Consider the following 13294-nt stretch of genomic DNA (forward strand, 5'->3'; position numbering starts at 1 on the left):
CTGTTGCTCAGACAAAGCAAGAAATATACATTGACTTAGCTCAGGGATTAATCACGTCAGTTTTCACTTGATTCTGTTATTTCATATACTGAACAATCAATTGATTATTAAAGAAAATAACTGGAGAAATACAACCTTGGACCAGTTTTCTGTGTGTTAATTACTTGACAATGCAAATTCGCAACCACAAAAATACACTTAAAACAGATTGCATCTTCAAGAAATGCCCACAAGACGGAGAATGACGGACCTGATACTGTTGATGCTCCTTTTCTGTGGTCCAATTTCTATGAAATAAGAAAGTTGGTTGGTGATCCAGCCTTCCATTGAAAAACGCATCATCAGGGAAACAGACTTTGACACCAGACTGACGTATATCAGGCACATTGATGATTATCAGGCCACATTGATGTTTATCAGCATGCAGATGAGGTTGGTTTAAAGCCAGAGAGGACAACAATGAGGTCAGTCTGATAGCTGAGATGTGCCTTTTGATGCTGACAAAGCTCATATGGCAGCTGACCCGTCTCCTCCTCCTGTCTCCTGTCTTTGTTTCCCAGGGGGGCCTTTTCAGTGGTGCGCCGCTGTGTCAAACTCTGCTCAGGCCAAGAATTCGCTGCCAAAATCATCAACACCAAAAAACTCTCGGCCAGAGGTAAGAGGAAGAAAGTCCCAAGTGCAACACAGATGTTTATCCCTGTTCAATGGTTGTATGTGTGTTTTCTCAGTCACAGGCAGAAGCAGAGACATCCTGCGGGTTTTCATCATTATGTGTGTAGTGTGTATGTCCCAGATCTGAAGGCTCACATTAGCATATTTTAGCGCTTGTTTGATTCCAGCGTGTGAAGCCTTCTCGTCTGTTCCTCGGAGAGAGGCAGATGATGGTTGCAGTCAGATGCTCCGTCGAATCCTCGGCGAGAGACAGGATCCAAGCATCAAAAAGGATGTTTAGGAAAATCTACATTTTCCTCAACAGATTATAACTAGGAGACGTCAAAACAACGAGTGTGCCGTCGGGTTTTCACACTCTACCACAGAGCAGTTGGTAATGCAAAGTGTCCTTGACATTGCTTCTTGCTTTTAGACATAACGTTATTACCAGTCGCAGCATCGTGTTTTTGATAGTCAGTCGTTTTCTCCCAATTATCAAAAACATTAAAAACGCTTTAGAAATCATTTAAAAACAGCAACAAATATATAATTACTGTTAAGGAATGGGATCATGGGTGTGGCCAGCCTGGATCGCACAGCACCAGTCTCTTTTCCCTTCCTGCTGTGCATTTGACCTCCGAGGACAATCATTCAGCTGTTTGTGGTTTGACATGATGGATACAGATGTCAGGTTAAGAATAACTGTGATACTGTCAATCAGATAAAAAGCAGATAGAAGACAGATGTCTGGATCCTTCCAATACTCTTCTCATCTGGATAAACCCTCAGCTCAACTGGATCTCCTCCCAGCTTGTTTCCTTTTCCTCATTCGTGTCTCCTCTCCTCTCCTCTCCTCTCCTCTCCTCTCTGGATTTAGTTAAATTGGCATCTGGGACAAGTAAAGCCCTCAGGCCATTGGCTGTTTATGTGCAAGACACATATGTACATAAGTGTGTGTGTGTGTGTGTGTGTGTGTGTGTGTGTGTGTGTGTGTGTGTGTGTGTGTGTGTGTGTGTGTGTGTGTGTGTGTGTGTGTGTGTAATAACCTTGAGAACAGTTATAACTTTAATCTAGTCCAGGGGCGGGAACCTCTTATCAACCAAGGGCCATTTCAATTCTTATAAGACCAAGGACCATACAAAATAATTGAACACATATATCCCACTGATCTCTCTAATGAAGGCTGGAACTGCTTCTCTTCTGTGAGGAATCTGATGTCAGATGGTAGTGATGTTGATGACAACAGAGACGAGGGCTGATTTTAGTCTAAACTAATCCGGATCTTTGTTAGAAACAGTTCTTCGAGACAAACTGACGCTTTGGAACAATTTTACCTCGTCTGATTCCAGCAGCTTCACTGCAGCGTCAAGGCTCCTTCACACGCCGACTGAATGAGGTGAAGCGTTCAACTCACTCACCAAACCTGACTGCAGAACATTGTCTCCGTCAGAATGTTTCTTGTTGGACACCAAACTCTGCAGAATAGCATTATTACTCAATCAGTTTGACACAATTTCTGCTATAATTATGCTGAGATGGGCATTTTTCATCTCTACTACTGTGTCCTTGTAAAAAAGACACACTGGCTTGTTTTTACTCAATAAAAAAAGGAAGATAATTTGTCTCTTTTTCGTGGGAATTGCGACATTCGGCATCTACTTTTCTTCTCTTGACCGTCGCCATGCCTGTCAGAAATGATATGTAACAGTAACATATGTGTTTTGTTCACCCTGACTGTGTTAGACATGTTAGTCAACCTTTTTTATAATATTTTCTATTATCGCAGAAAAACTATTTGCTATCAGGAGATACTTTTGTATTTCTGAGTTGCTTGTTTTGTATTTATAAATTGCCTTGTGGGCCGGATTAAACTGTCTCATATGTTCCCCACCCCTGATCTATACAAACTTAAATATGGTTTTCATCATGGTATCGTTTGATTTCACTGAATTGTTTTGAAAAGGTTATTCCCTAAAAATAATCTATTTGTAAATTCACTTCAACCAAACCAGCACCAAGCTGCCTCTTCATTTGTTTCTCTAAATCTGAGACATGGTTGTAAGATGCTGGTGTGACTGTCTTGTAGACCATCAGAAGCTGGAGAGAGAAGCCCGCATCTGCAGATTGCTCAAGCACTCCAACATCGGTGAGTGTTGCCTCGATCAGAGGATCACAATCTTTCTGTCGTCTTAGAAAAAACAAAGAGTGACCCCTCATCATTAATACATCATGATCTTTTACTGTTCATTATATTCCAAGCTCTGCAGCCAAACATCCGACCCATTTGTCAGAACTTAAGCAACAGTGTTGGCACAATCTTTCTCAACAATGTTTGATTTATGTTGTAAGATAAACATCACAATTCTGTTTTTATTTTATTTCCTAAAACAGATTCACATTGAACATTGCGAAATCAAAGAAAGTGCAAGAAATAGTGCATTTCTTAGGGATTAACTACAGTGTGTGTGTAGATGACGATGAAGGAACACGCCGTCGAGTTAAAAAGTGAAGGTCACTGCTGTGTTTTCAACGCACGATTTCTGTCAAGTTTCACTGAAGTCAGTATGAAATCTGTGTGTAGCTACAGGTCCATCACTGTGCTGTGTGAATGTCACCATTTTAAAATGCTGTTATATGACCCTGGCAGAGATTCATTGTTGAAAACAGGATTATAAAATATCACCACCATTTCCCTTTAAAACAGAAACAATGTGATATGTTCTTTTAAAGGTAACAACAAATATCATCCCCCAAAAGAAAACGATATTATTTTTAAGCTTGTCTCTCTGTTTCTCTTCTTCCTTCTTTCTCTTCCCCTCCCTCCAGTTCGTCTCCATGACAGTATCTCGGAGGAAGGCTTCCACTATTTAATCTTTGACCTGTGAGTTTGAGCTTGGTTTCCTCCTCCTCCTTCCTTCCTTCCTTCCTTCCCTCCTTCTCCAACCCCTTAGCTCTCTTTCTTTCCTTTGCTGTGCGGTGCTGCTCTCCCTCCTCCTCCTCCTTTATCCCTCATCCTTCATCCTCCTCCCACTCCCCTAGTGCTTCATTTTCCACTCCCTTCCTTCAACCTGTCTTCTCTAGGCTGCCTTACTTTCTCCCCCAATATCCGCATTCCCTTCATTTCTTCTCTTCGTCTTCACCCCCTCCTCACTTCCAAGGCAGTTCCCCCATTACATAACAGCCCAACCCCGCCTCACCTCCTCCCTCCCTCCTTCCCCCCTTGCAGCTCCTACTTAAACACACACACACACACACACACACACACACACACACACACACACACACACACACACACACACACACACACACTCACACACACACACACACGCACACTCTCACACACTCACACACACACACACACACACACACACACACACACACGCACACATATGGAGAGAAACATCCACACTCTCCCGTACTGGAGCCAGTCTCCATGGCAACCCACTTGGAGTGAATCCTGCAGCCGGGGGTTTCCCCCTAATGAGGACATCCCCCTCCTGTCTCTCTGTGTGTGTGTGAGTGTGTGTACAAGTGTATATGTGTGTGTGTGTGTGCTGCCAGAGTGAATTTTTTTCCTCAATTCTACATTTTAACCTCCATCTTTACATTTCTCAGGGTGACAGGAGGGGAGCTGTTTGAGGACATTGTGGCTAGAGAATACTACAGTGAAGCAGATGCCAGGTAAACACCCATGAATCTCATCTCTACTCGTTTTCTTCATCCCCTCCATGTGTCAGTCCTCCAGCCTCTGCAGCCCTCCAGCAGCTCTGAGCTGGACTCCTCTCATTAGTGCACACAGACAAAATTTGACACATTGTTTTTGGCGTTGCAAGCTCCAGTTCTGATGGATTGTTGCTTAACACTGCTTTTTTCTGTGGACTGAATTGCAAATTGAGGTCGAGCAGTTTTCCCTGGAGTCAGAATTTTACAGACAGATGGAAACATACACATGCATGAAATGCACACACGCCCACATGGTAGCCCCCCCAGGAGGTAGACTTAAATCAATTTGACTGTGGAGGCGGTTTGTGGGGGCGAGAGAGAGAAGAAAAGAAGGGGACAGGAACACTAAAAGGAGGAAGGATGAGAGCTGCAGTAAAATGAGGAAAAACATTTTTGTCTCCAGCTGGTTTTAAATAATTTTATCTCTGACTCCTGGTCACATCTTTGGGCTATAAAAGACCTTTTAAACACTATGGCCTTTGAACATAAAATTACCTAAATTGTGGGTTGTTTACCAATCATCAAGCAAATGATGAATCAGTAAGGAAGCAGTGAGTCTACACACACTTATTATTGAATGTAAAATAAAATCATTTAAATTAACTCTAAGTCATTTTTCTTGTTGTACTAAGCATGAAAAGCATTGTCTGTATCTATTTTAATTATTTAAAACTAAATGTATTACAGGTGTAAGTATAATATTTTTTAAATGTTGGTAAAACAGTATTATTAGGGAAGTGTGTTCCTTGAGTTTACTGTGTTTGGAAAAAAAAAGCTTGCTTGCTTGTGTAGCATTATCAATTTAGTGCATGCGTTCTCAAGTCTCTATTCTGTTTGTCTCAGTAGGTTCAACCTTTATGAAAAATATGCTAATATATGCAAATATAAAGATTCATGAGATTACAGATGCAGATGGGGTAAAGTAGGATTTGTTTTGCTTTTTGCTAGCAGGTCACTGTACCTAGGTTTCCCCCTGGAAATCTGCTATCTCTGTGCCCTTTTTGTGGGGTTGTAGAGGCGTTTCTTTTTATTCTCTGAAGAAGTTACAGCGATATCTGCCAATCACATTTTTATGCTACATGTAGTAGACTGTATACACTACAAACGTATCCTATTTTTATAGTTAGCATTAAGGATGTGGACCAAGAGATGTCAGTCAAACTTCAATAAAGGGTTTGTGCAGGGCCTTAAGGCAGCTAAAATGTGTACTACATTTAGAATTGTCAACATTTAGAACTAATAAAGTTTATGACACTCATCCATTGTATTTGGTGGATGTGAAAGTTTCTACTGGTTACAAAGACCTCTTCCACAGCGCTTTATTCTTTGTCCTTACGTAATACATTCATGATTTCTCCACGATGTTAATGTACATTTTTATGCAGATGATTTATATACCAGAGCTCTTAATGTTGTCGTTGCAAATCTTACAACACATAAAAATACCAGCTGTTTTCAAGGTCACTGAAGAGTATTTCATGGCTACGTTAGTCTGCACTCAGCCATCTTATCTTTGTAACTCTAGTGTGAAAGCACTGCATATTCTAAATCTGCTGAGAATTGTTACTCAGTATTTCATTTGGGACAGAGTGACAGCAAATGTTTTATTTTGATAATATATGATGAAAATACATTTACTGGTGTGACCACCATGGACCACAGGTGTCACTAAATATGATTTGTGATCAATGTTGTAAATTGTTGCTCTGACTGAATCTTAAGTATTATTTAGGGGGAATTAATGCAGATTATCTTTTAAAATGCCTCGTACCACCCATGGGACAGTGGCCTTTGGTTGCGCTCTGTACTTGACTCAGTCCTCACACAACCGTGGCAAAGTCTACATTCAGATCTTCAGTCTCCTGATTCCTCTGTAACGCTGGTTCTGACTTCTTGGTTGTATGTAAAAGGCTTTTCCTCCAGGAGACCAGGATTATTATGACTAACCTTTGGTACCTGGCAACAGGTTTAAAATGGGGATAAATCGTGCTTCATGAATTTAAATGAGGCAGGATTTGTTACACTGGCACTGGCAAGTGCTACCGTGAAGGTTTTTGTGCTCACACCTGTGGTTTCACACTGAATTTCCTTTCAAAATGTAGGGCAACCAGAATTATAAGAGCCCTGTTGATCATCTCGGTCAGTGTACCGGGGATTTCTGTATTTTCTTCTGTATTCTTCAGTTTACTTTCCCAAATATTGTCTTTCATCCCCTCTTATCTGCTATCACTCTATCCTGTTCTCTTTACATAAATTATGTGTGTGTGTGTGTGTGTGTGTGTGTGTGTGTGTGTGTGTGTGTGTGTGTGTGTGTGTGTGTGTGTGTGTGTGTGTGTGTGTGTGTGTGTGTGTGTGTGTGTTGTGTGTGTGTGTCACTCTATGTGTTTGTGTGTGGGTGTGTGACTAGCATGGCTTGATTACTGTCCAACAGTATCTCGCTGACAGTTGTCCATCTGCACACATGAAATTGCTCGATCCCTCCCTTCTCTCTCCCCCCCTGTTTAACCAATGGTTCACCCAAATTACTCAAAAACATATTTTCTCACTTGTCTGTGATGGTTTCCAGCCATGCCTGTATAGTTTTGGCTTAATGCATCTTCAGGTCTGTAGATATCTGCTTCTCAGATATCCTGCCTCCCCCCGACACAATGGAGGTGAATGGAATGTTGTTTATGGGACTCACAGCATTAAAAATGTTCCCAAAATCGAGGAGATTCAAATCCCAGCTCCTTTCTCACCCCCGCACGACTGAGCAGTCACTGAAGAGGTGTGAAGTGGGTGTGAATGTCAGATTATCGCTTTCAGAGAGTTAGAGAGGTGATCAGACAAGGTCACCCAGAATCAGACATGAGAAAGGTGCCTAGGGAAGCTATCCATCAAGCACCAAGCATTTCTTTAGAAGCCTGATCCCGAGCTGAAGCATTGAGAGCATTGTAGCATGCTGATGTCTGTATTTATTGTTTGCACAGAGCCACTAGCACGTCTGTAGAGTGCAGCTGACAGTGGTGGCATCTAGCGATTGCGTCATTTGACTACCCACACTGTTACATGCCATGCAGGCAGGAGCACTGGTAAGGATGTGATGACCCAGGAGGCAACTCTAAGGAAATTGTCGCTTTTCTGAAATCTGACATGCCAGGACTGTGACGTATGCTAATGAACCTGCTCACCAAGATGCTGCTGGTGTGCTGCTCTTCAACCTTGTTTATATATATGTGCTGTGCTAAAAGTTTAAAGCACTTCCAATGTTAAGCAATCCCATCAGGGAGGCATCTGATTGGTCCCAGATTCATTCTGCAGTGGGAGACATGAAGCCAGAGTCTTACTGAACAGATTTGATACTTTGTACTAGAGCTGGGCGATGTGGAAAAAAGTATTATCACGATCATTTTTTTCACATCAGTCGATATTGATATATATTGCGATATAAATCAAATCACTATTTCCGCTTCAGATGAGATTAGTGGTATGGTATTACCTGTCTTTGTGGGTACAAGCTTTCGACAATTTGCAGTGCACGCTACTCTGCTTCTTATCGGACATTAAATAGCCAAAATATCACCACACTACCGGATTCCTCTGACCCTCCTTTTCAACAATGTCCTCGTCTAGTGAGCCTTGGCCTGTGTCCGTTGGGATGTCTTCTTCGGTAGAGTTTTCAGTAACATTTTCTGTCGTCATTTTCTCATTTATCTCGCTCCTACTCCTGACGTTGTAGTGAGCGAGGCCTCAAGAGCCCAAACATTTACACATGTGCTGCTGCTCCTCCTACACTCTGTGCTGTGTGTGACAACCTAACCCTACGTGGCTGTAACTCTTTCCCAGCCACATGATTGGTTTGGCGCAGGCGCTATTCTCATTATAATTGACTGTTGGTGTTGTCTGTCAGAACATGGATGGAATGAGTTCTATCGACGTTGTATCAACAATGTCTTATATTTCTATCGAGGAAATGTTATTTCGCGTTAATTATCTTTATCGTTTTATCGCCCTGCCCTACTATGGAATTACTTCAACCTCCTCTACTATACTGGAGCTTAAGTATAGTTACAGATGACTAAATGTAAATGAAGAACCATCTTCAGAGACAAGAAGAACATGATCTCAACATCACGGAGTCAGTCTGCTCACATGAAGGGACAGGAGACACAAACTGGAAACTCCACGATGCTCTGAACAACCAACCTGCCAAGAATCTTAAAGGGGACATAGCATGCAAATTCCACTTTGTTAGTGCTTCTACAGGTTAATGTGGGTATCTGGCATGTCTACCAACCCAAAAACTCTGGGAAAAACACTCGTGCGTTTTGTTATAGTTCCTCTAAGTCAGAAACGTCATGCTTGAGCGACTGATTTCGCTTCCTGTGTATTGTGTCGTAACAAGGAACTGGAAGTCTCCTACATGGTCTTGGCCCACCCCCACCTCATCCCCCGTCCCCCCGTCCCCTCGCTACGCCGGGTTTACGGAGGCAGCGAGACTGCGGCAGCGCAGCGCCGTTCCCAAGCGCGCAGCCGCCTGGCTGTTCACACGGGACGAGCATTTCTCCGCTGGTCAGCCCGCGATTCACTCACATGTGGCATTTGTCTGGATCGTTGGGACTGGGAGGCTGCAGCAGCTGCTCGGGAGCGACCGCTCGCTCTCCCGTGCGTGAGCTGGAATTTGTGTCAGCGCCACACAGCCAAGTGTGGAAGACTTCCGCAGTGTTCAGCGCTACTGTAACCCCCGAACCCCGACATTCAACGGGTACAACAACAAGCGGAGAAAGCAGAATCGCGGGCTGACCTTATATATACAGTCTATGGGGCTGACCAGCGGAGAAATGCTCGTCCCGTGTGAACAGCCAGGCGGCTGCGCGCTTGAGAACGGCGCTGCGCTGCCTTCAGCGGTCTTCCACACTGCCAGCTGTGTGGAAGACTTCCGCAGTGTTCAGCTCTACTGTACCCGGGTTACAGTAGTTCCGCCGGGTTACAGTAGTTACGCCGGGTTACAGTAGTTACGCCGGGTACACCGGACGGAAGCGCGGCAGGCAGCGCAGCGCCGTTCTCCAGCGCGCAGCCGCCTGGCTGTTCACACGGACGAGCATTTCTCCGCTGGTCAGCCCCATAGACTGTATATATAAGGTCAGCCCGCGATTCTGCTTTCTCCGCTTGTTGTTGTACCCGTTGAATGTCGGGGTTCGGGGTAAATGATGGTCTTCATAGCCCCCCACCTCTCTTTCTCTCTCTGTCTGTCTGCTTGTGTGCTTGTAGTGGATGGGCAGAGGGGGACATTTAATTATGTGATTGGGAAAATTAAAACTCCAGGACAACAAGGGAATACAAAGTATGGGATGCATATTTGATAATTTATATCATATAAAATATGTAATTTATATCGTTTAAAATCATGGGGAGAGGGGGAGGGGGAGCTGGCTCATTAGCATTTAAAGGAACAGGCACTCAAAACAGGTCACTCTGTGGAGGGCTGTTTTAGACAGGGTAAAAGGGTGCTGTTTGAAATGATCCTTGTGGTATTTTGACCAAAGTATGTTACAGACATTTCATTAAGACCCCAAGGAACCATATCAACTTGTGGTAAAATGGGCATGCTATGTCCCCTTTAAAATCAGTGTGCAGGTGAACTGAAACAAACTGGTGCTGAGGTCACAGCAAATATTTATTTGATTTTGTTAACTGCTCTTTGTATGATGTTAATTGTGAAAATTGTGAAAACTATGAAAAGCACCTTACTTTTAGTGCCTAAAACATTTGTTCGATGCCATTTTAGAACGTAGGACAAGGTGGAGAATGTCTCTTGGACGTTTGAAGGTCTTCCGCACCACTTAAGTCGCCAACCATCAGTAGATGATAGGGACATATCTTCAGTTCTGTTTTAATCCCATGACACCCTCTTCTAAGGCAGACCCACGGCAGGCTGATCAGGCCTGGGTGTATCTCCCTAACATCTTGGGACCCAGTTGGGGTCTTTCCTCCTGATCCAGAGCCACTGGCTGCAGCGTTCTGCAGTCGATGATGTTTCTTTTATGGTCTGGTGCAGGGCTTTTACCGTGGATGCCTAGACCTCTGAGCAACCAGTGGATGTTGTAATGAAACCCTTGCAGCCGAACTATTGTTTTCCAGCCACGTTGTCCTGCCATACATAACTAATAAGCTGTGAGCCCCACAAATGTAATTTCATTCCCTTCCATTATAATTCTGAGATGCAGCAAAACCTGGGAAATAAAACCCAACCTGTCTATGTGGTAAATTAGAAATAAGTCAGGAGATGTGTTTTTTTTGGGTGAACTTACACTTTGTTATTCTCCTCTGACATGTTCCTAAAAACATCCTCCCCCTGTCGACTTTTCTATATGACTGTCTTTATGCTTCCTTACCTTCTCGTGTTCCTTCTCTGCTCCTCACGTTGTTGTTTTGTCTCCACAGTCACTGTATACATCAGATTCTAGACTGTGTGTCTTACACCCACCAACATGAAATAGTGCACAGGGACCTCAAGGTGTGTGTGTGCCTCATAGTGTTGCATTGCCCTGCACCCTCTGCACAAGGGTTGCTTTTTTCTACATGCTTGTGTTTAATTGCTTGTGAGTTAAAAACAATGTGCCTGTGCCTGCTGTCTGTCTGTCTGTCCGTCTGTCCGTCCGTCTCTTTCTGTGTGTCTGCCTGTCTTCAGGTTTTTGCTTCTGGGACTCATGTTGCACTATTTTAGATGGTCTGTACTAGAAGAGTGATTTCCTGTGGGTCCTCAGCAGACAAGAGCGAGCGAGCGAGCGAGTGTGTGAGAGGAGAGTTCAGTGGAGTAACAGCAGAGCAGCATCTTACCTCAGATGCTTGGAAACCTGCTAAATCTTTTTGTCGAAGGCGGCGTTACTGCCGTTCCTGAATAAATTACTCAGGGAAATGTGCAGGTTAGACACAGTGTCTCCCACATGGAACTGCAGCACACTCCCACACTGCCTGTATTGTTTGGCCCTGTCTTGAAAAGAGAAAAAATATCTTCTCCCTTCATAGCACACAGACAGGTTCACTCTTCACATGGTTGTGTGTGTGTGTGTGTGTGCGCGTGTGTGCGCGTGTGTGGCCTCTTTTGAGAGGTGGCTGCCTCTGCATGGATGCTGCTGGGGGTTGAATGTGTTCAGACTAACCTGCTCCCCCTGCTGTTTGCATGCAGTCATTGCATCCAGCAGATCCTGGAGGCCGTGCTCCACTGTCATCAGATGGGGGTGGTACATAGAGACCTCAAGGTGAGTCAAATGCAGGTGTGTGTGTGTGTGTGTGTCTGTGTTTGTCTGTGTGTGTCTGTGTGGGTTGGTGTCTGTGCGTGTGTTGGAAGGGATTTATAGTTGTATTTGTCTGCGTCTGACTTTTGCACTAGATTCTGACGGCTGGTAAGTGCAGCGATATATACTTGAACCCAGCATGTCAGTGCATGTCATGTGAGCCTGATGTATCATTACATGCATGTTTGTATATGATATGTGTGCCTTTATGTTTAAATATTCATTTGATTATAAGTATTTTATTCTTGTGTTTTTTTCTCCAAGAAGTTTTAATTGAATGAGCAACTTGACATCAGCTGATAACCCTGTTTTCAGTTGAAATCCTCACTGTGCTGCAGTAGAAGTGCACTCTGCTGTGCACCATGACATCACTGTTGCGTGTGGTGCCAAGCGCAGCAGACTTGAAATGTCCTGCCAGAAAGGATATTAAGTTACTTCTAATGTTCATTGAATTGCTCCAAATTAGGCATATTTGTGATTGCATAAAATTATAAATTAAATATAAACCTTTATTAACTTACTAAAATTCACAGATGTGTATTGCGCCTTACAGATGAAAGTACGTAGCTTGAATATCTTTTTGGTTTTTAAATGGTTTAGAAGTGACATTTGTATGGTAAGCGTATTGTAATTATTTCCGGTAGGAAAAATAATGATTAAATTCGAATAAATTACTCAGGAACTGCAAGTGATTCAGTATCAGTGGGGTTTTACATAACTGTTAAAAAAAGAAATAACATTTTATTATAACCTTTAGTAAACAACCAATAAATAAGCAATGTATAAAACATCATAATATTATTGTAAGAAGATACGCCGGCCTTTTTAAGTGTTAGGATTGAATGTTTTTGTTAACAACTGTATCTCCTCTCATGAAGCACATGTCGTTTATGTATCAATCTTAAATAATGATAAATGAATAATAACATATTATGACATAATTATAATCAGATATTTTCAGCAGCTTTACACATATAAAAAAATGTGAAACCTGTAAAAAGTACAAGATTATAATTTAGATATGTTTATAATTTGCTGATATAGTTTTCAGCTTGTGTTTAACATATGTATAAATAACCAATAATGAATAATTACATATAAAATACATGTAAATGCTAACCAGGAGATTAAACTCAAGTTCTTTCGAGAAAATCTATTTGTGAACCATGTTTTATGAAACATGTTCCGTCCTCATACTGCCCCCAGCCCATCTGATTTTATTGCATTGAGACACTTCGGGGAACTTAAGAGAAATGTATTTAAGGTTGCCCGCATACTTTTTCCCCTGAAAGAGATTTAATAATAAAAAAGGTCAGATCTGCTAACCAGACTGCATGGTGGAGAATATCTGATCGATGGTTGTGTCCTGCAGAGTATTCCATCCTCACTTTCACTAAGTTTCACTCAGTATATGGGTTTCATAAAGGAAACAACAGCATAAAAGGCTCATTGTATATTGTTTCAATCGATGTGCCCACTTGATATCTTTCTATGATGGCCTTCAGGTCAACACCCTGCAGTTTGAAAAAAATTATAAAACCTGAGCAAATAAAGAAAATATTGTGGCCAGCATAAAAACAGACGTAACACAACCACATGTATCGTACAAAACAAAACACATCAAACACAACCAAACACATCAA

General features: G+C 42.5%; 1 protein-coding gene across 11 annotated transcripts in view; it reads left to right on the forward strand.

Annotated features, from left to right (window-relative positions):
• The window catches only part of LOC118098183 (calcium/calmodulin-dependent protein kinase type II subunit beta), a 49431-nt gene that overhangs the window by 6000 nt on the left and 30137 nt on the right, over window positions 1–13294 (forward strand). For 5 of the 11 annotated variants that reach the window (XR_004694128.2, XM_035141771.2, XM_035141778.2 and 2 more), the window contains exons 3-7: window positions 561–655; window positions 2738–2797; window positions 3478–3532; window positions 4267–4332; window positions 10798–10870. Coding sequence is in view for 10 of the 11 variants with exons in the window: in XM_035141771.2 (XP_034997662.1) it covers window positions 561–655; window positions 2738–2797; window positions 3478–3532; window positions 4267–4332; window positions 10798–10870 (349 nt within the window). In the remaining variant the exon portion in view is untranslated. Of the gene's footprint in view, window positions 1–560; window positions 656–2737; window positions 2798–3477; window positions 3533–4266; window positions 4333–10797; window positions 10871–11542; window positions 11616–13294 lie in introns of those variants that run through there. The other 6 variants (XM_035141773.2, XM_035141777.2, XM_035141779.2 and 3 more) reach the window with 3 other exon arrangements.

Source organism: Hippoglossus stenolepis, chromosome 18 (assembly GCF_022539355.2).
Source record: "Hippoglossus stenolepis isolate QCI-W04-F060 chromosome 18, HSTE1.2, whole genome shotgun sequence".
Taxonomy (NCBI): Eukaryota; Metazoa; Chordata; class Actinopteri; order Pleuronectiformes; family Pleuronectidae; genus Hippoglossus; species Hippoglossus stenolepis.